Source organism: Gopherus flavomarginatus, chromosome 21, assembly GCF_025201925.1.
Source record: "Gopherus flavomarginatus isolate rGopFla2 chromosome 21, rGopFla2.mat.asm, whole genome shotgun sequence".
Lineage (NCBI taxonomy): Eukaryota > Metazoa > Chordata > Testudines > Testudinidae > Gopherus > Gopherus flavomarginatus.
In genome coordinates this window covers 12,552,500-12,578,438 of record NC_066637.1, presented here as the reverse complement: position 1 = coordinate 12,578,438, position 25,939 = coordinate 12,552,500, and the positions used below count along the sequence as shown (strand labels likewise).

General features: G+C 51.7%; 1 protein-coding gene across 8 annotated transcripts; it reads right to left on the bottom strand.

The window, feature by feature from the left end:
• Positions 1-25,818, bottom strand: CLCN6 (chloride voltage-gated channel 6). Of its 8 annotated transcripts, none has more exons than XR_007770771.1 (24): positions 25,686-25,815; positions 22,229-22,288; positions 20,815-20,880; positions 20,366-20,431; positions 19,860-19,926; positions 18,893-18,999; positions 18,537-18,663; positions 17,818-17,885; positions 16,595-16,653; positions 15,991-16,123; positions 14,992-15,105; positions 14,502-14,668; positions 13,195-13,321; positions 12,661-12,790; positions 12,147-12,300; positions 11,890-12,049; positions 11,617-11,723; positions 9,977-10,163; positions 9,171-9,328; positions 8,073-8,229; positions 7,386-7,493; positions 6,705-6,830; positions 2,332-4,166; positions 1-1,923 (listed from the first exon to the last, which is right to left on the bottom strand). XR_007770771.1 is itself a non-coding variant. In XM_050931536.1 (24 exons), exons 1-23 carry the CDS (start codon positions 25,800-25,802, stop codon positions 4,086-4,088), a joined length of 2,646 nt encoding a protein of 881 aa, XP_050787493.1. In that variant the 5' UTR covers positions 25,803-25,815; the 3' UTR covers positions 1-3,468; positions 4,075-4,085. The 8 variants fall into 8 exon arrangements, 6 of the variants coding, with proteins under 6 accessions (XP_050787493.1, XP_050787495.1, XP_050787492.1 ...); XR_007770770.1 differs by having other exon boundaries at positions 1-3,468; positions 3,788-4,166; XM_050931536.1 differs by having other exon boundaries at positions 1-3,468; positions 4,075-4,166.
• Between the last annotated feature and the right edge of the window lie 121 nt (positions 25,819-25,939).

Here is a 25,939-nt window from a genome sequence, read left to right as displayed (position 1 = left end):
TGCAGAAGGACACACGACATTTTACTCTCAGACACATTATGGTTACAGGATGACATCCCAAGTGCCAAAGTTCAAATAAAAAATATATTCATACAAATGTAACAAAAATACAGTTTATATACACCGTGGAATCAGCTGACATCATCTCGTAACAAAACAGTGCAAAACAAATGATAAGTGTCTGCCCCGGGCATGGCTCATAGTATAGAGAAGTTAAGACTTGCTACTCCGCATTAACACTGCACAGGAAGCAGGAGACAGCACCCTCTACTATCCCAAGCTTCTGCCATCAATACTGATCCACTACATGGACTCTCCCCCTTAGTGTTACTCTGATAAGAATTACAGGCACCTGCAGAGTTTCTTTATCAGCTATTTAGCAACCAGTGCCAGAGCAGAAGCAGTTAAGGTTTGTGAGAAGGGCATTCAGTGATCAGCTAAGTCTGAGCAGTCTCAACTGAGGAAAGGATCTGGGATCCTTTGCACCCTTCATAAGTGGCACATGCGAGAGCCGCTGGCTGGGCTGCATCTCAGAACCCCACTCAGAGAAGAGCATCCACACACCCCTTCATTTCTGAAAGAGGAACTTTCCCTGCTATGGGCCATATGCAATATTGTTGAGCACACCTGGCAAGTCCAGATGTGAATTTCTTTAAAGTGGCTAGCAGCGTTCCACAGTGGTGGCCAGTTACTTTCTCCTGGCTGCAGCAGCAAAAGGAACTGGTCTCCTCGAGCGATAGGTTTTTAGTAAGATGGATGCTTAGGCAGAGCAGGTGCAGCTGAGCATGGGGTGGAGTCCAGTAGCCTTCCTAAAGGAAGGCACGGCTGGCGTCCAGACATGCCTGGGCAAGGTGTTTCAGCTCGGCTTGCCTGGGGTTCCTAGCTTCATGACTCATTAGTGAGGCCAAGACACGGTGTGGCAAAATATATTGCCACAACTCATGTACTGAACAAACACTGACAAAGTTAACGAGTCCTATTTTAGTGAGAGGGGTGGGAAAGTAAGTGAATTCTCACATAGCAACTGAGTAGAGGGAGAGGGACTGGATCTCTCACTGGGCTTACGAAGAGATAGAGGGTGTACACGGCTGCCGCATCCTGTGGTCTGCACCTTAAATAACAAAACGCTAAGGTAACCCTAATGAAGTGGAATTGCTTTACTGCACTTTGGGACTGTCCAGGTGCCAGAACCTAGCGCAACACACACGTATTTCAAACTTCCAGTTCACCCTGGGGGAGAGGATACGTCCTGGAATTTCTTGGACCAGTTCGGTCTCTTTCAAGCCATGGAAACCAGTACTCCTCCTGCCCCAAGGCATAGGAAAGGTGAGTTACTGACAAGCCCACTCTAGATATGGCTGAAGACCTTTAGTCAACTTAGGTAGAGCAAGACACCCCTTAAGTCAAAAGCACAAGCCAAAGTCAACCAACTCCATTAACTAAAGATCTCCCTGAAGAACAGCACGGGCAGCTGGGACTGAGCCACCTTTCAGATGGGCCTGGAGAAGTACGAGGGTGCCACTCCCATCACAGCTATGGTGCCCAAGTGGAAGGGGTACAAGATAGGTGCTGGCTCTGGGAAGATGCCTTTGCTTCGCTCTGGGAGCTGAAGGATCAACATGCACCATTTAGGCTATGCTGGAAGGTTCTCCTGAGCACACAGGCTATTTGGAATGGTGGAGGAGACTGACCAGCTGCCAGGGGTGGGGGCGTGTTCCATGCACCCTGGTCACACAGGATGCCACACGGGCTGGAATGCAGAACTCAGATGGTACCTGCTATAACCAGAAGGGCCCAGGAGGGTGAAAGTCACTTGCTAAAGGGAAGTTTTGCACTACGTATCAGCAGGATATGTAAGGAGGGCCAACGCCTCTGCTCTAGACTTGGGGAGGAACAGGGCTTCACAGGAAGTCTGCTGCCAGTCTCGTAAGAGGGGAGATAGAAAGGAAAAGACAAGACCCAGGGAAGGGTTTGCTAGATTTCATTGGAAGTGACTAAAGAAAATCTCCAAAGTGAATAAATCAACATGTAGCTGAGCCCTGCCCTGCATGCTGGGAGCCCATCCTCCCCTGTACATGTCAGAATGGAGTCAAGGGAACTTCTTTCATCCAGGCTGCAATGCAGATACGACAGTGATCTCCTATCTACAAAACAAACTGGAATCAGCTCCTATGACTTGGCTCTTTGTATGGTGTAGATAACCCCAGAGACTGGATTTCCCTGTACCTACTCAGCCACCCACAACCTGGGCTGCAGGCGAAAGCTTCACCAATCCCTAAAAGAGACTTGCTTAACGAAGGGCACTTCTGCTCTGTGCACACCACCTCTTACCTTAGAGAAGTTAGAGCACAGCAACCTCTGGCACCGCCCCCATGGGCGCTGCCCAGCATGGGAACACACAGCTTCCCCTGGCAGATCAGGGACTCTGCAACTGACACGAGAAAACAGGTTTTGCATCCCCTCTAAGCTTGGAAGGGAGAGTTCTCATGATGGCTGAGTTTTACTCCTAAAACAGTAGCTCCTTCCGCAGCTAGCTAAAGCCTGATATGGTGTGGAACAGGTTAACCAAAGGACCGGTCAGAGGGCTGTGGGGAAGTTTTACTGGGATGCATTTCCCCGGTTAGCTGGGCCAGTCTGAGGCAGCAAGAATGCTCTGTGCTTTATCAAGCCAATCAGTTATCTAGCCCCTGAAGGCATGAGGCTGGCTTCCCCCAGCTGTTTGAATGCAAAACCCACAAGGGCAGAAGCCTGCTGAAACGACACAGGTGCTGCCAGGATGGTACCTGCCAGAGCACCAGACTGGCTACGACTGGCTCTTAAGTGCTGACCTTACCCTGCAGGTGATTCTGCAATTGCAACAAACAACCCAAGTGCTCTCAGAGCTGCCAGCAGCCCTTCCACTAAGCGCTCTGCAGAGCGCTGGCTGGCTGGCAGGCAGTCACAACCTCCCAGAGCCCCTTCTGCCTGGCCGCAGCATGAATCGCACCTTCTCCTGCCGTGAAACCGAGATAAGCCAACACTGCTGCTGTAAGCTGCTGAATCTGAGCTGGAGGAGTAATGCTCATTCTCTGCCCCATATTGAGCTTGGAGCTTGCTGGGCTGAGAAAAGAGATTTCCTCCAGCTCCACCACCCTGACTGTAAAGATGACCCTGGAATCCAGAACCCCCGAGTGAAACCAGGCTCTTAGCACTGGATCTCTGCAGCAGGGCACTACATAATGGTCCAAAGAGGAGCAACATAGCGTTACAGGGAAGGGACAAGAGTGCCTTATAAAAGGCTTCTCTTCTAAGGGGAATCATTGACAACAGCTAATGAGGTTAACAGGATCTCTCTCTTCTGAGTGGGTGCATTAAGGGTTTCTAATCCAGAACAGTAATTAGAACCAAGTTGTTTTGGATTCTTGACTTGCCCAGATGCTCTCAGCAGACAGCTGCTCTCAGACAAATCCATAGCAGGGATTCCAGCACCTGAAGGACATTAAGAAATTAGGAGCTTTAAGAACTGAACTGAAAAACATGAAGCCAGAGTGAAAAATTAAGAGTTCCTGATGGCAGAAAATTCCCCACCCCTCCAAAGTGTAGTTTTAGTGCCACTGAGAATAACCAGCAATTTAGTGTTTGAGGATATTAGCAAATTACAGTGGGTGATCTCAGCTTCGACAATGACCCCTTCTCGTGTGAGTAAGGCAACTACTGCAGCAGAACTGGGGAGGGAGAAGAAATCAACAAGAAAGGGGAAGGGAAATCTGCTGCACTCCTCCACATGGGACATGGTGTAGATTGTTACCCTCCAAACTGCAGGCATTTCTATAGGAAGAGCTGTGTCAGGGCAACTTCTGAAGAAAGGAGACGGCAGAAGAGAAGAGCATTCTGGCCAAGAGCAGTCAAACAAAGCACCTCTCTGTGGCCGGCCAGCAGCTCAGGACTCAGATACCTCCTCTACTCTCTGCCAGTAAGATGTTCTCTGGTCCCCAGACTGTGTGAGAGAGAAGCCAACCGTCGTGTCCTTGGACATGGGGCATCCAAGCAGAAAGCGAAGGCATGTGCAGGCCTGGAGAAAGGAGGGAGCCATACCGACAGCAGGGTCAGATGGTCTGGTAGTGCTGTCTCAGTCTTGCCTGCAGAAATTCATGAGTCAGATTGTGTCGGGTTATTATTCCAACAATCTGGTGAGGGGAGAAAGAAAACCATACAAGTCAGTCTCACCGACTCACGTGAGGAGACATGGGCTTGGTGTAGGAGAGGAGGCAGGTGACATGTCTCTGGCAATTCTCCGAGAGGCTTGATCTAGACACAGGGCTAGGAGCCGGTCCAAGCTCTAATCCCTGCTCTGACAGGATTCTCTCTCTTAGGGCTTGTCTACACACAACATACACCAATGTAACTAGACCAGTATAATGGCAGCACCTTAGCACGGATGTAGTAATATCAGTATGAAGGCACTTTATAGCCATATGGGAAGGGAAAGAAGCTGTACTGGTATAAGACACTTTTATATCCTAGGCGTTGTTCCAATATAGCTACATCTCTGCAGAAAAATCATAATGCTAACCAAAACAGTTACATTGGCACAAAATCTGCATACAGTCGAGACCACAGACACGTCACCAACCTCGGACTTTCTCTATCTGAAACTGGTTTAGTTCTGCCCATATGGGGTGGTATTGCTTTGAGAGCTATATAACAACAATGCCAACTTTTTCCAAGTCAGGTGCATCGAGTTGGACGCCTCTGCGGCCGCAATACTGGAGGTGCCGAGTGCACCACTGGGAGCAGCAGGTGCTCAGCACGTTGAGAAAGATAGGATGCTTAAAGTGAGGCAGCTAAAAGGAACGCTTTTGGCCAATGTGTTACTGCTCTCCAGTCTCTGCGGAAAAGAGTGAAACCGTCTCTAGATCGGTTTCTTCCAATTCACCTTCCGTAGGGCCCACATAGCCAGGTTTCTAGTCACTCCCACTTGGATATCATGCATAAGCTGCCTGATCTATTTTCAGCCATTTCTAGATGGCGCTAGTCACATCTCAGAGTATCATTTAGGAAAGAAACTCCTCAGTGCCATATGTTAGCTTGGTTTTAGACACCCACTCTTCTGAAGCTGTCTGTCTGGTCATAGCCCAGCTGTACATGACCGGGTCCTCAACATCCTCCTTCCTCACCCCCAGGAACAGCTCCATGCTCAGAATAGGAAACAGCCAGGAAATACTTCAGACTACAGCTGCAAAGGCAGCTAAAGCCAGGATCTCTCCCCACTTCTACCCAGCTTAACTTTTACTGTAAGAGCCAATACAAGGGCTGACTCAGGCCCAGAGAGGTGTTGGACTCTCCTCATGAGCCAGCAGCATTAGGCACTGCCGTATCAAGATATTTTAGCTAATTGACTTTTCAGCCTCAGAGTCCATCCGCTGGCTCCTCTGGCCAGCACAACCCTTGTGTGGATGTTCTAGATAGAGACGCCCATGAACCCCATGTGGGACGTCACATGGGAGACTGACGGTAGCAGCAATAAATTCTAGGCAACCCAGGAGGGCCAGAGGACGAAGGCTAAACAAGGAAAAGTGCTGGGGGCTTCCTGGTCTCAGAGAGAAGCCACCACTGCCTCACCTACCTCACAAGCTCTGCCTCACAAGCAGCTGGGGGAAGATTTAAACCTTGTGAAGGGCGGTCAGTGGCAGAAACACCAGAAGGTGTTCAGCAGAATGAGGATGCATTTAAAAATCAGTGATCCTTCCGTACACTCTGTAGGGCCATAGTAGAAAATGCATGACCCTTCAATAGCTCTTGCTTGCAATGTTTGCTTTCCACTAGCAGGTTCAGTGGGGCAAATATCAGAAATCCTGACACTTAGAGAAAGGTTCTGCAGCCTCATCCTTGCGTACCACATCAGTTATGTCACTGAAATACACCGGAGCTAATTCTAGGCGTTAGATAAGAGGATGGTATGTACAATCTCTGGGGCAACTTGGCTTCACGTCACGATAAACTCTGTCGAGAGACCCACCAGTGCAACAGCTCACCCAATACACAAGCAAGACCCCCTCCTGCACATGTCCTGCGGTAGTCCTGGTATGCTTTGCAGATTTTCTTATCCAGCTCCAGCACGAGTGTGAGATGCTGACTTTTTACTATGTTCATGGAAAGCTGAGGACACCTGATGGGCACTTCTGGGAACTGCAAATGCCACAAGACTGGATAACTGGAATGGTTCTATAATTGACTGTCTCAGCTCTTACAAATACAGTGTAAATTGCTGTCTAACAGAAGGAGGTGCCCCAACCTGGAGAGATCGCTCCCAGGGGCTTTCAGCCTTCTTTGGCTGCAAACGCTGCCAAAACAAAGGGTAATTAGTGCCACCTGTGGTGGGTTGTGTCAAGTGGACCCTTGTCAAGTGGACTAAGACCCCTGAACAGGCCTCAGACAGCATCAGCTTCCAGTCACGGCCCACCTGGGCTGGATTCAGACTCAGGACATGTGAAGGTTTCAACTTTACTACCAGCCTCAGTTAATTTTTCAAGAGAGCAGGTGTCAGTTGAGACACAATCAGATAAAACCTAGCACCATAGAGTGGAGAGAGGTTTCTCCAACTCCTGAAAGTCACACTCTGCTCAGAACGAGTTTCTTCAAAATCAATCTGGGACTAAAATATAGCATGGGGCAGGCCCCAGAATGCCCTCCTCAGCCCAGACACGGCCGTAGTATGGACTCACCTCTCCCACCGCATTCACCACTGGTAAGTGCCTGAGCCCCATTGTCCTAAAGAGGTTGAAGACTTGCGAGGCATGTGTGTTAGGGGAGACCGTGAAGGGAGATGGGTTCATATAAGGGGTAACATCCTGGGGAGAGTCAAGAAGAAAACATCAAGGTCATTTCTACCAGGCAGTTTCAAAGTGAATTTCCATTCTCCTGGAAGGGAGGGGATGAGAGAGGGCTTTAGCCCTATAGACTCCATGAGTCTTGGGTCTCTTGCAGGAGCCTGCTGGTCCAATCCTACGGCAGGGAGATTTTGAACAGGTACAAGTGAGATCCATATTCACTTAAACCAAAGAGTCAAGTCTATTGAGAACAGGACCTGTTCTCCCACTAACATTCAATTGATTTATTAAATCCAGCCAGCTAGGAAGTGGTCAGAAAAGTATTTCAGACCGAGATGTCAGAGGTGCAGGATTTTTGGTCACTGTCACCCCAAGTGGATTTGAACCTGGGCTCAACCTAAAGCAGCAATCCAGGGAGACCAAAATTGGAATTTGGGAGTAAGATTAGGTATGAAGTGTCTCCATAACTCCAGGCCGGGGAAGCCTTTTTAGAGGTCTTTGGAGCATTCCTGAGAACATGCATCAGGGAGAAAGGGCACCACGACAGGGCAGCAGGTTCCCATCAGCATCACTTACCACTATCATGCGTGGGGTCAGCAGCGTGAGGTCCAGGTCATGAATATCAGGGTAACGAGGGTAATCCTCAGCCATCTCAGCATACGACAGTCGAGGCTGGCTGGTGCTCTGAAATTTGACAATGAAAAGCCTCGCTGAGGAGAAGCATCACTCTTTCGAAAGGGTATTCCTAAAGTGGCTGAAGCCATGGGAGAGTGCAGCCGAGATTGGAGCTCTCAGTAACCCTCCAGGTCCCCTGACAAGCTCAGGGAGTTACACACGTGTCTGGAGAGGGATTCAAACACGCTAGATCATTTTGCTTGCTACACACTGGAGATGCATCTGTTCAGCAAGCCTCTGAGAGATGAGGACAATGACACCATGCTGATGGGTGCACTACGGGCAGTCAGACCCCTCCCCTTCTCCACTCCCACGAGGGGATGTCACCTCTATGCAGTACACTGGGCATTTTCATAAAGTAGCTGCTATTGTTTGGTAGCTGCACCTTCTCCCTGTGCTTGCACAGTTACATAACAGGCGCAGTTCTCACTTTGCATACAAAGGGAGAATTCACTGCTCTACCCATTGCGGCTTCTAAGGGGATGATGGAGTTTAAAATACTGCACGGCAGCCCCTGAGGATGCCATCTTCCCAATTCCTCCCTTCCCACAGAGAATCCTCATCTGCCCCAGAATTTGCAAGACCTACCGACTGACTCTCAGAGTAACAGACTCCTCGGATGAGCAGGGTAACCAGCTGCGAGCGCAAGATCAAGCCGTGGAAGGTCAGAGGTCGGAAGCGTTCCTCCATGGTCCACTCTTCACTGGGGGACTGGTCTGGGTACAGGTTGGGGTAGGGAGTGTATCTGTGACAGATTTCACACCACTTGTTACAATGGGTACTACTTGGAAGTACTTAAAGTAACAATGGCAGAGGAACAGAACCACCAAAATGGGTTACTGTTGAGAGCTGTGAAGTGCTTGGTCTACACGGAGTGCCTTTCATGCAAGCATTTCAAAGCATTTCACAATGGGGAAAAACACTTGCCCCTCTCTCGTACAGATCAGGAAACTGAGGCACAGAGGGTTAAGTGTCCTGCTCCAACACAGCAACTCAGCGGCAGAAGCAGACCGGAAACCAGCCTTCCCAACCCAGACGGAGCCCCTGCTCTGACCACTGAGCCATACACGTGTGAGAAACAGCTGGGGGTCTCAACCCACCTCCCAGCAGGTTGCTGTCCGCATTGTGAAACCACAGCAGTGCAGGAGGACACTGGCTGCTAGCTCAGCAAGGATCACCCAAGCAGGGCGAGGCACACGAGGGGAACTTTGCCCTGCCACCACCCGTGCTGCAGATACAGCTGGCTGGTTTCACAATCACCATGTCCCCTTATGAAAGAGGGGCAGGTGTTAGGAGACTCCCAGGTACACCAGGCCCAGCAGGAGCCAGAAGGGAAGTCTAGAGGTGGAATGGAGACATCGTGAGGCATGGAGATGACCGGGCTGGAGTACAGCAAAGAGAGGAAGAATGGTTCAGTGGCTAAGGCCCCAGCCCCACAACTCGGGATCTGGGTTCCAGTCCCTGCTCTGCTGCAGTGACAAGTCCTTGCCTTGGCAAAGTCACTTAGTCTCCCTCAGCTCCCCATCTGTACAATGGGGCCAATGGCCCAGCCTGGCCCACAGTGCGCTGTGAGAAGAACTACAGTAAAGATACGAGGTGCTCAGTTACTATGGTAACAGGGACCACATAAGCACCATAGGTAAACCCCACTGCGTTTCCAGCCATCGCCACCCCCCGGGGTCTCACCGTCTCTCTAGCATCTGCTGCAGCAGATCCTCCTTCTCAGGCGGCTCCTCTGGCGCTACGTGCTCATCACACATGTTGCGCAGCTCGCTCGAGGGGTAAGATTTCATGGACTGGCTCCGCCTGCGCTGCTCTCCAGCTCTGGTGAGGATGCTGGATTTCTAGAGGGGGGGAGCAGAACCTTTAGACAATGGACACAGGTGTCATGCCAAACAGGGGGTGAGGAATCAGGTAAAGTGCAGAACATCTGAGTGCTCTAGGCACAGAGTGCAAGAATTAACGTGTTCTGATCTAAGCCTCTGATCTGAACTATGTCGCCAGTGAAGGGCTATCTGCTCTGGAGCTCTCCCAGAAATTGTATTTGCAGGTATTGCCAGGACTGCAGGATTCACTCTCTTAAAAACGAGAGAACCTAGAGCTGGAACAGGCCTGCTGCTGTCCAGCTTCTTGCTAGCTGGGGAGTGCTCCATACGACACATTGACAAGCATTCCGCACCCGCCCAGCCCACCCTGCCCAGTGGTAATTTCCCGAAGGAACGAGTTTCCACCACTACCCTTGGGAGAGAATTCCTCACAGAGCATGACAACTTCACTCCATCCCTCTTGCCACATACTTAGAAAACTAGGAAACTCTTCCCGACACCAAAATATATTTGGCTGTGGAACAAAGTCGAGGACAAACTGCACACTGAGGCAAGCATGACTCGTGCACCATCACCAGCCAGGATGACCCAGGAAGCTGCCTCCTTCCATGATCAGAGAAAAGTCGCTTAACCCTGAGGGTACTGGGTCACCACCTCCCTCCTCACCTTGAATCTAATGTTGTTGCTGATCAGCTGGTTCCCCTTCATGAACTCCTTCTCGTTTCCACGGTTCTCCGTCACCACAGGGAAGGCGTGATGGACCGTCGTGCGCAGGATACTGACCAGCGACTGAATCCGGGTGTGAGGATACACGTACGTCAGGTTGGGCTCCATGATATCGCTGGCTCTCAATCTGAGGCAATGCAGAAATGCACAGCTGTAGACGCCAACACACTAGCTGCAAACAAGCATGGTGCCAAACTAGCACCAGAGAGAACCCCATGGAATCCATTTCACATTAGTGCTGCCTTTACCCTTCCTACAAGCCTTGTTTGCAGAGAACAGCTGTAAGGTCACCGAGGCAGCAGTATTATCTACATAGAATCACAGGAACGCACGAAGCATTAGACAAGATGACAAAGGCTCCTGTCCCAAAGAGTCTGCCATCTAACTTAGATGGACAACACAAGGGTTCCTTCTCCTTCACCACCACCACCAGAAAAGGGAAACAAAGCCAACAAAGAGACACTTCACACGAAACAACTGTGTACCGCCTCAATGTTTTCACCAAGCCCTTCGTTGTTATGTTCTGTCGCAACCTCTAGGCTTTGCGGTTCTACGAGAAGTAAAGTGTCCGAGTACATGGGGAAGCACCCAGGGGTCAGTGATTTTATAACAGTATCAGGCAGAGCCTGCCCTGTTACCTCCATTCACTAAAAGAGCAATAGGTTCTTTAGCTGGACATAACAGCAGCCATACTGGGTCAGACCAAAGAGTCATCTAGCCCAGTTTCCTGTCTTCCGACAGTGGCCAATGCCAGGTGCCCCAGAAGGAATGAACAGAACAGATAATCATCAAGTGATCCATCCCATGTCGCCCATTCCCAGCTTCTGGCAAACAGAGGCTAGGGACGCCATCCCTGCTCATCCTGGGTAACAGCCATTGATGGACCTATCCTCCCTGAACTTATCTAGTTCTTTTTTGAACCCTGTTATAGTCTTGGCCTTCACAACATCCTCTGGCAAGGAGTTCCACAGACTGGCTGTGCGTTGTGTGAAAAAATATTTCCTTTTGTTTGTTTTAAACCTGCTACCTATTAATGTCAGTGGGTGACCCCTAGTTCTTGTGTTACGAGAAGGAGTAAATAACACCTTCCTTATTTACTTTCTCCACACCAGTCATGATTTTACGGACCTCTATCATATCCTTCCCCTTAGTCTCCTCTTTTCCAAGCCGAAAAGTCCCAGCCTTATTAATCTAGTCCCAGTCTTATTAATTAGCAATGCATTTCAACCAACCAACCCACCCACCCCGGTGAGATATTAGTCCACTTTAAAGATGGGAAAAAGGAGGTCCAGAGATGTTAGGTGACTTTCCCAGTCCACAGTGACAGAAAAAGGGATAACACTCAGGAGTGCCCCCTTACCCTGATCACTCCATCATCCACCTTTCTCAAGAAAAGTCCCAGGCTTCTCACCCCACTGCAGGCTTTATGCACAATATCAAGCTATTTCTCCAATGCTTCCATGAAGTCCCATTGGGAGAGAAGAAGGAGTATCCCATCCCGAAAAGCATTTACCACCAGGCCAGAGAACCACAAATCAGTTCTCAAAACACAGGTACAGTCAAGAGAGCAATGTCCTTACTTGTCCATTTCCACCTCCGTCTCCCACTCCAGCAGTGGCACCCCTCGCAGGGTCACATGGATGTCATAGATGCCCTTGTTAAAGAAGTCTCCTGTCCATTTGGCCACCTAGAAAGACAGAAAAGTAAAGTAGCTTTCCAAGCACAGGACTCCTGGTCCTCAAACCTGAGAGGAGGTGGATAGGCTGTACATGCATGGGAGCGTCCCTCAGCCAAGCAGAGAAAAGCCAAAGTCTGGCCAGGAATCAAGAGAGGGGCATAGACATGGTGCTCACCATCAGGGTGATCATTATCGGAAGCCCGTAGGTGATCTCATTGGTGGATTCTATCAGGATTACGGTGAGGCTAATCGTCATGCGGACCACGCCTCCCAGGAATGCCGCCGCACCAATCAGTGCAAAGGTCCCGGAGTAGATGTGGTCCAGCCCAATGTAGCTATGGAGGAAGCACACACAGCCCTGGCATCAGGACCAAGCCAGTCAAGAGTCTAGACAGCTTCAGCAACATTCTACAGCACACACACACACGGCACCTTTTGAGGAGGTTGGCGACCAGGCGTCCGAAGGCAGCCCCACAAAGCAGCGATGGTACAAAGAGACCACTGGGCACAGAGCTCCCATACGTCCAGCAGGAGAGTAAGAAATAGAGAAGGAAGAATAAGGCGAGCGTGACTGGGCTGAAAGTACCTGCAACACAAGAAGAGTTATGACCCAGGGGCACAGGCCTCCTGGGTCAAGCTGGGATCTCACAAAGTCCTGCCTTGGGATCAGAGCAGACTCTCCTCTCCACCTCAAAGCAACTCCTTAGTCTCAGAGTCCCAGTAAGCACTAGTGAGAGTGACAACACAGAGCAAGGGGGAAGCTAGGACCACAGGCCTCATTCACTGCAGCTGGAGCCCTAGCCCTGTATCTCAGCAGGCCCTGAAAACCACAGGGATCTGAAGAGGTTTTTAGTTCTCAGATTCCTATGGAAGCACAGGTAAGGCTTAGACAAGACTCTGATGATGCTGGCGGGGAACCCGAGCACGGCATCTCCTGGACACTCACCATCCTGGTGGAAGAGCTGCAGGATGGCTGACTCCTGGGGGTTGAAGAATAGCGTTGCCATGTCATTGTAGGTTTCATTGGGGCAGAAGAAAGTCTTGATGCTTGAATTCACGTCCTCCGATGAAGAGCCCTAAACAACAGCAATCAGACATTATGTTAATATATAATCCAGTCACGCCCCACTGGGAGCTGCCATCAGGACCAGAGTAAACACACACACACACACCTTCCAGCCTTTGCCTTTGGGGGGAAATCACATCCAGAGAGGATGCAGGACTTGAAATGAGCCCAGATACACAACTGCCACCACTTTTCCCCGGGGGGCAATATTCTCACACACATCTGGCTTTCATCAGTGCATGCAGACCTACTGGCAGGTGATAGAGTCTGTTAGTGAAGCTCTGTGGGTGTCTCTATGAAGGGTGTATATTAATGTCGGTGAGATTGCATTACATGGACACACTTTACAGATGCGTGTTTCCTGGGGCGGTGGGGACTGTGTGGGAATGTGCCCCTCGGTAGGACAAGTGTTACCTGAAAGCTCAGAGTGCTGTTGCCACTAGGATTGGTGGAAGACATCTGCCGGCATTCTCCTAGAATCATGGAAGCTACAAACACCACAACGGTAGTTGTTAGACACACCAGCAGGCTCTCCAAGACTCTGCAAGCACAAAGCAGAAACCATGCAGAGACAACCATGCTCAAAGTAATCACGCCCTTGGTCTTTCCACACAGACCTACATCCAACATTGCTCTGAAAAAGCTACAGTAACCAGCAATTTGTGGCTCCACTAAGCAGACAACAGATCATTTTAGGTTCTGCGAGACAGACTGTCTAGTGACCATGTTCATTCTGACCGGCTTCACAGGCTGGGCAGAGGGATCCATCCAATCAGAAGGAAAGAAGCCAGTGCAGGCCAGGAGGCCCCTTCTCTGACATGGGATGACAGGCTTTGAAAGCTCTTTGGCTGATGAGTATTTGGATGCAGTGCCATTTAACTCCACACTGGGCTTGCCCTGTATGGACCCTCTCTGCCATCACATTAATCCAAGAGGCTCACACTAGGATCGGAGCAATGTTGCTACAGCCTTTCCTCCAATTTCAGCCATGGCTCCTCCTCATCCACACGCCCCCTAGGGCAGGACTCTTGGCCTGTACAGCACATGGTGAAGCTAGCATCCACAGCAATGTCTGCCTGCCATGGGCTCTCCTGGATCATTCAAAATGTGTCTCTTCCTTGTTAGCTAAATGCTAACTTCCTGTAACCAGAGCTTGAATTATACACCAATTTCCTGCATCAATGGATTGGACACAGTTTGACTTCAGATGTGTTGATCAAATAAACCGATTAAGTACAAGGCACCGTCCTATACTCAGCTGTTCCTACCATGAATACTTAGTCCGAGACAAGACCCAGGGAGACCCCCAGTGGTGACACACAGGCAGCACAAGCTGTGTTGTTAGTCTAGGAACTGAAGAGATCCATAGAGGGAGTCTGTATACAGCAGCCTCAAAGAATCTCCTTCATACTCCTCATAAAGGTATCCTGGCTCCTTTGTACCACAAGGTATCCTGGCTCCTTTGTACCTCTTCTCATTACAGGGATGTAGTGGGATTGTAGCAGCTGAGGTTAGCTTGGCGTTCTCTGTGCAGATGCTATAAGGTTTGCCAGGTTTTGTTATTTCACTGGGATGGATTTGCATCCTTTCACCAAGTCCCCATTTTTCAGCGTTTTAGCCTCTGTGGCCCTTACTCTTTGAGGCACTGTGGACACAGACAGCGAGGACAGACAGACACCCACAGAGATTACACCAAGGCAGGTGGAAAGGAGCACCGATACCTGACCAGCTTCGGCTTTGGATGTACATTCCTCATGCGGTATTTTGCCAGCCTCTTATTCAGGCAGTTGAAGGTGGCTCCAAGAAGGCCTCCTACAATCCCCATCATAATGAAGAACCCCAAGTCCATGGCCGTCCAGAGGTGGCATTTTTTATCAGAGTCAGAACACTGAGGAGGGAGGACAGGGGAGGGAAGAGAGGGGGAGAAATGCAGGAATGAGCAGATGGAGACGTACTGAAGCAGGCACCGAACACCTCAATCACTTCTACCTCAGGCAGGAAACATTTAACAGCACCGACCACAGACCAGGATTCATTCCCTTTCTCAAAGCAGAGCAGTAGCTTTCCCCTTTCTCCAGGGAACAGCTAGGCCATTCCAGCCGGAGCGCCCCTCTGCCGGATTTCAACTAACAGTGTTGATTCGTTTCACAAAGCAAGCCAGAAGCTACAACCGGGGGTGGCCAGAGAGGCAGTAAAGCAAGCACAACGCACCTTGAACTCCCCAAAGTTTAGCAGCCCAGGTAGCTGGAAAGATCCCCAACTTCCAAACTGAATCCCGGAGCGGAAGAAGTTCAGGGTGAAGGTGGCAGCCATGGAACAGAAGAGCTGGAGGAGAGAGAGGCAGGAAGAAAAACATCCAGGTCACTGGCGATAAAGCCAGTCTTTCCACATAGATCATGTCTGGGGAAAGGAGCTTGCAACCTACTGACCCTTCCAAAATTTTATCTTTTCACTGTGTTCAGAGAATAAGGCCACAAGAAACCACTGTCATCCTGTACTCTGACCTCTTGCATAACACCACTCCACAGAATTTAGCCCAGTAATTCCTGCAACAAGACCCTCATTCTGGTCATGGGCATTGAGCTGCAGCTGCTAGAATTGATTACGTATACAGCTTGTTGGTATGTGTAATTTATGAATTGAGGCCTAAACTGGCTCTGGATTGGATTAGAATCTCGGGGAAGCCCTCCGCTCCTTTAATCCACTCTGGAGAGGGGAGTCTGCCGCTGCTTCCCAGATGCGCAAAGTGTTTGGCTAAAAAGGGCCAAGTCACGTCACCAAAGATTGCTGTTCTAGTGCAATCTGACGTGTTCTGAGAACTCTGCCAACTCCAGCCCAATGCAGCAATCTGAGTCAGAGAATTTCTCCAACCCTAAGGCAAAGCGAAGTCTGCTGCTCACAGCCCATGGGGACACAGGGATCTAACCTCTGCTTACTGTGCTCCCACTGCCAGCAAGGAACACAGGAACAAAGCCATTTCTCAGAGCTGCCCCAACGACGTGAACGATTCCTTCCCGAGCGCGTTCCTGGGAAGCGCCACTGACCCCCAGCTATAATCTGGCATCAGCACTGCAAGCCGTTCACATTGGGCCAGGAGAGCTCAGCTTGAGAGATTCAAGAATATCGGGTTCTTCACAGCCGAGCTCGCTGGCTCCCAGCTCAAGTCCCCTCTCACGGGGAAGGGGGAACAGGAAGAGCCGACGTTCTCACCACTTTCCAAGTGAGCCCCTGGTTCCAGAAGGAGGAACCTTCTTCCAAGCTGAACAGGGTGCCCCCGATTGGGGCCCCAAAAGCTGCAGCAACCCCTGCGGCGGCCCCTGCTGATACAAAGTCCCTTTTGTCCCTAAGTCAAGAGGGAAACAATGAGAGTTTATCAAGGCAGAATCTGGAAGGAACTCGGCAAAGGGGACTCAAGCCTGGACTAAGCTAATTGCTTGATGGGGTCAGGAAGGAGTCTTACTCCTGCAGCCAGCTGTGCCCAGTGGGCATAATGATGCAGTTAGCTGGCTGCCGTCGGGTCTATCATCTCTCCCTAACGTAGTAAATACTGGCCATAGCCAGACATACGATATGGGGTTGAAGGGACCTGGGGTCTGATACATTACGGCAAATCTTGTGTCGCCAACACCTTTTGGAGGGGGCTGCCCACCAAGAGGACTGCAGGGGAGATCAGGTGCCCCAGGAAGGAGCCTCACCTGGATATACCACTATGACCTTCTCTCCGTTGGGCTGACAGGCTCCGGCTGACTGACCCACCCAATCCAGCACCCTCACGCCCCCCTACTCAGCCCCCTCTCCGCCTTGGGTACAGTACCTGTCACTTCGGAAATAGGGAAAGTTAAACTGGATCTTCCTAAAGGAGATGCTCTGGAACTGAAAAAACAGACGGACAGAGTCAAAACTGACACAGTGATGAACCAAGGTAGCCCTTCCCTCCCCCAACACTCCTCTGGGAGCAACCAACACTTGGGAAACAACGAGCTCTTCTGCCTACATATCGTTACTCCAACTGTTTGCCATGGCGGAGGGAAAGCAGACAAGGAAATGTACTTTCCGATAAGGTGTTGGCTACTCTACTAGCAGATCCTATTTACAGAGCGCAGTGGATGCTGGCGCTGGGAGCTTTGTCCCTTGAGGGTTTCTGCAAAGTACCCACTACCTGCTTCTGCTGACCAGCCTCCAGGGTTCTCTCTCCTCTCAGCATGAGAGAGAGGAACATCCAATGCTCCCTTCCCTTCCTGCCATGTCTAAACAGGCACTACATCCCACTGGGGAGTAGCGTCAATTAGTCTCTCAGCATGAGCAGAGAGGCTCTCCAGACGCTCCGGCACAGGGTCCTGCAGCCCACACTCGCAGGCCAGAGGCTGGGAGGCTGAGCCAGGAGGCAGCGTCTGTGCTCAGGAGAAAGGCTCTTCCATTTGTCAGCTGTTCTGGCACAGCGCAAACAGCTACACTGTGTGCTGCTGTTAGCCTTACTGACGCCTAGGAGGACCACCCCCTTCCTCAAAAGGGGATCTCATCTTTATCCCTGCTCGGTGCTGGGTTTCTTCTGAGCCTGTAACAGCCCTCACCAGGTGGTCGAGGGAGGAGGTTATGGCACCCACACAGATTTAAGATGGCCCAAATTTGTGACCTAGAAACGCACAGTGGAGAGGGAGCAGAACAAGGCCAATGCAGCCATGTCATCCCTCCATCACTACTTTAGCTTCTAAGAGAACACAACTAACAGACGCTACACCTCATCTTAACCAAGGGGCTGAGACAGGATAAACTTCAGAGCAAAATCACAGAATCTCAGGGCTGGAAGGGACCTCTGGTCATCTAGTCCAACCCCCTGCTCAAAGCAGGACCAATCCCCAGACAGATTTTTGCCCCAGATCCCTAAATGACTCCCTCCAGGATTGAACTCACGACCCTGGGTTTAGCAGGCCAATGCTCAAACCACTAAGCTATCCCTTCCCCCAATGTCCTTAGTGCCTAACCCATCCCAGGCAGAGCCTAAGTCGCAGAGAGTCTCAGAGCATTTCCGGCACTAACCTGAGGCAAGCCAGCCCCCACAATAGCGCCACTGTGTATCATGGGGCCCTCCTTCCCTACAAAGAGACCTGGAAAACAGAAAGCATTGTCGTTGCAGAAGTCAGACATTTGCAGCTAACCCTAGCACGCTCCGTCCTGTTCGGCAGTACTTTGGGGTGGGGGGGAAGAGAAATCACTTCTTTGCCATAGGGCACAGAAACCAGCCACCCCTGTGCCTGTGTAGAATGAGTTTCCAACCCTCTGCCCAGCACAGAGGCTGAGAGCAGACCCCAAAGTAGGAGCACTGCCTGCTCCTCAGGGAAATTCAGGGGCAGCGTGACTCCAGGATGTCAATATTCCACACAGCATCAGGCAGGCATGTCCCAGTGGGGCAAATACGTGTTTGTGCCAACACATGCTTCTGCACAGTGAGGACTTCAGCCATGCACCTGAGGCTTGGTACTGGGACTGCACTAAATACATCCATCAAAGAGGGCTGTTATCCCAGGTGTCTGCACTCTCCCAAGGCAGAGTGGGTGACATGCTTCCTGCTGCTTGTTCAGGTAGCTCTAGGCAGCCTGCTCCCGGCACTCAGACAGCATTTACCAACTGGGGTCTCTGTTCTCCTTCCCATCACTGGCTATAAAGGGGCAGGCTCCTGCTCACCCGGAGATTTTCAGACAAACTGTTTCCCACCATCACACACTTAGTCCATGATGCATCTGTCGGCTCCCTCTTACCTCCAGCTACGCTGAAGAGCACTCCCAGAGCTTTGCACACCAGCGTCCGGAGACGGACTATCCCCGGCACCTTCACTCCGTTCAGGTAACATTTAATCTCTGGAATTCCAGAGCCGGCTGCCACGGGCTGCGGGGAGGACACATTAAACACCTCAGTGTGTCGGCAGACTGATGACCCCCACCGATGCACGCAGAAAGGGACTATGGGAAAGAGCGTACCGAGAGGCTGAATTCATTAGTCTGTGTACAATGCCCTGAAACCTTGGGTGGGAAGGTGCTGCAGGAGGGCTACAGACTCTGTGTGCATTATCTGTTTGATAGCAGGGACAGAGAGGAGAGGAAAGGGTATATCTCACCTCGATCAGGACGAGAAGGCTGGCGAGGAAGATGAAAGTCAGGTTAAACCCCAGCAGCTCCAGCAGGGACACGGCAAGGCAGCCCTTCTCGCTGCACTCTTCCACCGCTGCAGGGAAGGAGTCAAGGCAAGAGGAGTGCACACCCCAGCCAGCAGGGCCCATTCACAGGACCCAAGGCTGAATCTCCAATCCAGGGTCCCATCGCAGCCCCCCGACCAAGCTGGACTAAACCTACGATGCCCAAACCACAAGCCAGGAAGAGCGTCTGACAGGCCTATGATGTTCTTTCCTGGATCGATGTTTCCCAGGGGGTGGCAGCCCACTCCTTGGGTTCTACACCCGGCAACCACAAAGTGGGCTTGGCTTCCATCTTCACTGCAAACACCTCATGCCTTCCCCTTTCATGTGCTGTCCAACTGGACAATTCACAGGGCCCAGCAACAGAAGGACAAGGAGAAATGCTGATGTGCATGAAGCATAAGGCAGCTCCTCTCAGGAGAAGCCAGGGAAGCATGGGGATTAGAAAGTCACAGGGTGGGTCTAACAGACAATGCTGATGATTAATTTAGTATCAAATCATTCTGCAGGTGCTGCTGCAGAGACACTCCACGGCAGGGATTTTTTACAAGACAGGGCCAGTTCCTCTTCCAGAATCCAGCTCTTGGTCCAATGAGTCAAAGCCCAGATCCCGGTTAACCGAGTTTTGCCAATGACGTCAGTGGTAGGAAGATTGAGCCGGAGAGCACCCGTACACAAGAGACCATGCTACTCACACTCGGTCACCTCTGCCAGGGGGACTTTCCCAAATACTGAAGCAGAACCCACAGTAGGAAGGTTAGTGGTTAATAAACCCCTTCACCCAGGAGTCTTCTCTAGTGGAACCAACCCTTTCAAGACAAGGCCATGTTTTTTAAGAAAAAGAGGCCACCTGAGTCCAACGATAAGGCAGGCACCACATAAAGGATACAGGTTTGTACCACATGGAATTTGAGTTGAGAAAAGAGTCGCACAAAGAAATCGACAAATAAACCCACCTGTGAAAGAGAGAGAAGAGGAGAGATCTGGCATCAGAGATCAATTACTTGCACTTGCCAACAGATCAGCCCACTGGGACAGCTGCAGTCTGATAGAACACTGGTAGTGTGGCAATTATGCGTGATAGCTCCTGTACAGGCTGTTAAATCCTACGAGTGGGGAGGGAGAGTCAAGGCAAAGTAACTCTGGATGCTCAGACTCGCTCCCTGCTATGCTGTTCTCAAGGTAAGCCTTGTAAGGAAAACACACCGAGATGACTTGCAGGGAAAAAAAGTGCCCTTTAGAAAGAAAATAATTCGGCTGCATTCCCTTGTGATGCTCAGAAAGGCCCAGCACCAGTCACAGACAAAGCAATCTTCATAATGAAGCATAAGGCACTCTCTTAGTGCCTCTTTCCTTCTAATAACTTCCCTGCTTCCCACCCAACAGGCTCCTTACCAGTCCAGTGCAGACTCCAATGGCGAAAACCATCACCCACTTCACCGCTTCATACCTCCGGCCTTTCTGTTTAGGGCAAAGCAAATAAGCAAGTCAAAGAGCACACAAATGGGGACCAGAGAAATGTGATATCACAGTCACCAGTTGGGACAGAACCGGAGAGATAAAACAGCAGGCACAGACAAGTATCCTGAGAAGCAGAGGACTGGGGAGAGGGAGTCTGAACGATAAATATACCACGCTAAACCTGAGGCTCAGGGAAGGTCCTGGGTGCTGTGGGAGCTCCGTGCCTGTTTCTGCCCTTTTGATAGAGAAGCTGAACAGAGCAAAAGGGTAAACAATACTTCTCCCATGTGAATAGGGGTCAGCCAAACCTGACTGCAGAGGATATCTCTATGGGTTTGGCTCTCTTAAACCAACAAAAAGGGAGAAAGAGAATAGGCTCCTACCTTGTTGTCCATGCTTTCCAGTACTTCCAAATAGGGGTCATTGATACATCGGTCATAATCCAAGCTCTGGCAAAGAACACCACACAGTTAACGGGAGATATTCAGCTGAAACTGATCATGCTGAGGCTTATCTAGAACTATGAGGCTCAGAGCAGGGGATGGCGAAACACATTAGGGGTCACTGCAGAAGTTCAGGCCCTATATGTAGGCTTGGCAGACCCCACTAAGAATAAAAGTGTTTGGGAGCCATTTCAGTGAAAACAGAGGTTTTGAAAGATTGAAACATTACCTGGAATGTAGGGCTGGAAACCCAAACCCTACAGCATTATCAGCACATGCGAACCAAGAAGGGAAACAAACCAATCTAGTTTCTTGCCCAAACTGTGTGAAATACAAAACTAACCGAGAAAGCATAGGAGATGGAAAGCAACTGAAGTTTTCAATCCGGTTTTAATTGGAAGTAGTTGTACCACACATGATTTAAACAGGATTTTTAGCATGACAGAGTATCCCATTTCACATGGACTGCATCAAAATGATATGCCTAATCCTTCTTCCCCTAAAATCTATGTATTACATGAAGGGTTCTACAGGGCCCATCGTCTCTCCCACTCCTCAACTCCCCCAGAAATATGAACTACTTGAGACAAAGGTTGCCAGCTGAGAAATCCCTCTCCAGGCAACTGGAGAGATTCCAAAACAGATGACAGGCCTATGACGTGCAGGATACAATGCACAGGGTCTTAACTGTATATTATAGGACATGCAAAGCAACATAGAGCAGTATCATGGGTGGAGTCCTTCAGTCGCAAAGCACAGCTAGTCTCAGAGTCTGTTTGCAGCATCTTCACTTTTACCAGCCAAATGGTGATAGGATGCCCTGGTGTCAACCCAGTGACAGCAACAGCTACCGGGGCAGCACCCTTCCCCCCCCCCATTAAGAAAGCCTCCCCCAGAAATCAGAACCTGATGAGTGGAAGGGGCAGCTCCTGGCCAGGATGCTCCCAGACATTTCAACAAGGGAGCTGTAGCCAACTTTCAGTATATGCACCCTACAGCTACTAGGAACTAAACAGGAAAATGAACTACAGGCTCAAGTGAATACAACATTGGTGAAAGGGGGACAGCGTGGTGGCCCTGGGATCCTGACCTCAGAATGGCTCCCGCCTAGATGGCAGTTGTAAAGGCTTCCCTCAAACCATCACACCTGAACCCTGGCCTAGCAAAACCACATGTAATAGTGAGAGGCAGTTCTCCATTACTCACCCAGTCCTTGGCATCTCTGCTGATACCAAAGATGCCAAGGAGTGCCAGCTGTGATGGTGCCTGTGCCATTACAAAAAGAATGAGACTCAATCTCCCCCACCTCTTTCCCCGCACACATTTCACAAGCTGCAACTATTTAGTTTCTCACCTCATAGTCCTTGCGTGGAAGAATCTCGTCATCTTCTTCTTGTGTTTCCCCAAGGATAGTCTATGAAACAAACCCCAGAGATAGGAGGGGAATTGTCAGGAGAGCTAATGTACAGGCACCAGGGATTGCGCACTGACAGGTGTTCGTTAACATTGCACTGGTTAATCCAGGTCCCCAGGCTGTAGGGGACCCAGTGCAGGGCAGTGCTCCAAAATGCTAAAGGGGGAAAACCAGCAGAGTTGCCACTTCCCCAGGTCCTATTGCTGGAGAGAACACTAGAGCCAGCTGGGTGAGGCAGAGCGAGCAGGGCACTCCAACCGGCACGTGAACCGTAATTCACATTCTTGCACTCCCTAAAGCTAGTACTGATGAAAACTGGCCTTCCCATGCTGCTCTGCAAGGGTAGCCAACCCTCAATCCAAGAACACAATAGGAAGAAGGATATGCCAGCTTGTAGACAGACCAATGAAAGCAGAATCTGGAGTTTGACTGACATATTCAAACCCAGCACCATAGTAATGATCCACACTTATAACGCTTCACCTTATCAAAGCACTTCACAAACATTAACTAACCCTAAAAAACCTCAAGGCAGGAAAGTATTATACCTCTACCCCGCTATAACGCTGTCCTTGGGAGCCAAAAACTCTTACCACGTTATAGATTAAACTGAATTATATCGAACTTGCTTTGATCCGCCAGAGTGCGCAACACCGCCCCGCTCCGCCCTCCCCGGGAGCACTGCTTAACAACATTATATCGGAATTTGTGTTATATCGGGTCACATTATATCGGGGTAGAGGTGTATTTCTTTTTTAGAGATGGGGAAACACACACAGGAGTTATACGAATTGCCCAGAAAAACATCGGCACAGCCAACACTATCACTCAGGAGTTACTCTCAGGGCATGTCTACACAGCAGCTGGGAGGTGTAATTCCCAACTCAGGTTGACATACATGCACTAGCACTGCTCAAGCTAGCATCTAAAAATAGCAGTGGCTGTTCAAACTACCCGCCTGAATACAATCCCTATCAACCCCAGGGTACATACTTGGGTGGCTGGTCCCCATCGCCGCAGCCACATTACTATTTTTAGGTGGGTGCTCAAGCAGAACTCGCATCTGTATGCCCACTCCAACTGGGAATTACACCTCCCAGCTACTGTATAGACACATACCCCTCATCTCATGTTCAACTCATTAGATGCTGCTGCCAAATCTTAAAATCAGAACTCACCCTACTCTCCTTAGAAACTTGTTCCACTGTAGCTGTGATGAATTTCTGCTCTCACCTGCCTGCATTATTTCAGATTTTGATACCCACAGTATAAGTGGGGCAGAAAGAATATAGGAAAGGGATACACAGTATGAAGAGAAGAGGTGACAAGCCAGGAACAAAGTCGGACAAAGAAAGGTGAAGGCAGATAGGACAGAGCCACATGTGTGTGTTTAGAGGGGGGATGATTTTGCATGGCACACAGGTAAGGTTAGCAAGAGAAAACAAGGACAGAGACTGGATCTTTCTTCCTTATCCATTTAACTCTGACCCTTTTGTCTCATTTCAAACTCCAAGTAATTTTCAGTCCATGCATCTGAAGAAGTGAGGTTTTTTACACACAAAAGCTTATGCCCAAATTAATTCATTAGTCTGTAGGTAACACCGGACTCCTCGTTTTTCAAACTGCAGTGCCTCTTCCCACCCGCTTGCTCTATTGCAGCAAAGAGTGATGAAGAGGCAAGAGCGCTGCAGAAAGGGAGGAAGAGAGTAGAGCTGAGTTAACAGAACAGGCAGCCCCAACCCTGGGTTGTATGTGAGACAAAGAGACATTACAGACGGCCTGAGCCAGGGAGGGGGTAGGGGAAGCAGGGAAAAGCGAAGAGCAGACAAAAGCCACGGTGAATGCAAATGACTCCCCTGGCGGGTGGGGGGCCGAGAGAAAGAGCTGAGAAGCGGGGGAGGGGGGGGGCGGGGAGTTAGGAGTGCAGTGGGCGGAGCGGAAGGACTCCGCCTGCCCTGGCTGCCAAGGAGACAGAAAGGCTCATAAAAGTGTCTGGAGCTATTTGCATAAAGGAAAAGGAGCCGCTGCGCTCTGCTCCAGAAGCCCTCCTGCACCCTAGCCCTGCAGCGGCCCCCGCTCCCAGTGCCTCTCCCTCTGCGCCCCAGCGCCAGCCCTACCCGCTCCCAGCGCCTCTCCCTCTGCGCCCCAGCGCCAGCCCTACCCGCTCCCAGCGCCTCTCCCTCTGCGCCCCAGCGCCAGCCCTACCCACTCCCAGCGCCTCTCCCTCTGCGCCCCAGCGCCAGCCCTACCCACTCCCAGCGCCTCTCCCTCTGCGCCCCAGTCCTACCCACTCCCAGCGCCTCTCCCTCTGCGCCCCAGTCCTACCTGCTCCCAGCACCTCTCCCTCTGCGGCAGCCCTACCCATTCCCAGCGCCTCTCCCTCTGCGCGCCAGCCCTACCCGCTCCCAGCGCCTCTCCCTCTGCGCGCCAGCGCCAGCCCTACCCGCTCCCAGTGCCTCTCCCTCTGCGCCCCAGCGCCAGCCCTACCCACTCCCAGCGCCTCTCCCTCTGCGCCCCAGTCCTACCCGCTCCCAGCGCCTCTCCCTCTGCGCCCCAGTCCTACCCGCTCCCAGCGCCTCTCCCTCTGCGCCCCAGTCCTACCCGCTCCCAGCGCCTCTCCCTCTGCGCGCCAGCCCTACCCGCTCCCAGCGCCTCTCCCTCTGCGCGCCAGCCCTACCCGCTCCCAGCGCCTCTCCCTCTGCGCGCCAGCCCTACCCGCTCCCAGCGCCTCTCCCTCTGCGCGCCAGCCCTACCCGCTCCCAGCGCCTCTCCCTCTGCGCGCCAGCCCTACCCGCTCCCAGCGCCTCTCCCTCTGCGCGCCAGCCCTACCCGCTCCCAGCGCCTCTCCCTCTGCGCGCCAGCCCTACCCGCTCCCAGCGCCTCTCCCTCTGCGCGCCAGTCCTACCCGCTCCCAGCGCCTCTCCCTCTGCGCCCCAGTCCTACCCGCTCCCAGCGCCTCTCCCTCTGCGCCCCAGCGCCAGCCCTACCCACTCCCAGCGCCTCTCCCTCTGCGCCCCAGCCCTACCCGCTCCCAGCCTCTCTCCCTCTGCACCCCAGCCCTACCCACTCCCAGCGCCTTCCCCTCTGCACCCGAGTCCTACCCGCTCCCAGCGCCTCCCCCTCTGCACCCGAGTCCTACCCGCTCCCAGCGCCTCTCCCTCTGCGCCCCAGCGCCAGCCCTACCCGCTCCCAGCGCCTCTCCCTCTGCGCCCCAGCGCCAGCCCTACCCGCTCCCAGCGCCTCTCCCTCTGCGCCCCAGCGCCAGCCCTACCCACTCCCAGCGCCTCTCCCTCTGCGCCCCAGTCCTACCCGCTCCCAGCGCCTCTCCCTCTGCGCCCCAGCGCCAGCCCTACCCGCTCCCAGCGCCTCTCCCTCTGCGCCCCAGCGCCAGCCCTACCCGCTCCCAGCGCCTCTCCCTCTGCGCCAGCCCCCGCCAGCCTCCTACCAGCTCCTCCGGGGTCCGGCTCTCCCTCTCCCCGCAGCAGCAGCACCAGGTTGCCCCACAACCCGCCATCTTCCCCCGCCAGCCTCCCACCCCTCACGTGACCCCAGAGCAATCACGTGACGCCTGCCTAGCCCCGCCTCTTCTCTCCCCACGTGCGAGGGGACGCGCTGGCAGCCCGACGCAGGATCGCGTGAGAAGGGGCGGGG

What these genes read in the sequence shown, in the direction of transcription:
- CLCN6 (XM_050931535.1), bottom strand. Translation starts at nt 25,802, where the DNA reads ATGGCGGGTTGTGGGGCAACCTGGTGCTGCTGCTGCGGGGAGAGGGAG. An exon ending in GCCTTCTCGTCCTGATCGAG is followed by an intron (nt 18,664 to 18,892) that starts GTGAGATATACC and finishes TCCTCCCCGCAG; the next exon opens with CCCGTGGCAGCCGGCTCTGG. An exon ending in CGATAATGATCACCCTGATG is followed by an intron (nt 11,724 to 11,889) that starts GTGAGCACCATG and finishes CTGTCTTTCTAG; the next exon opens with GTGGCCAAATGGACAGGAGA.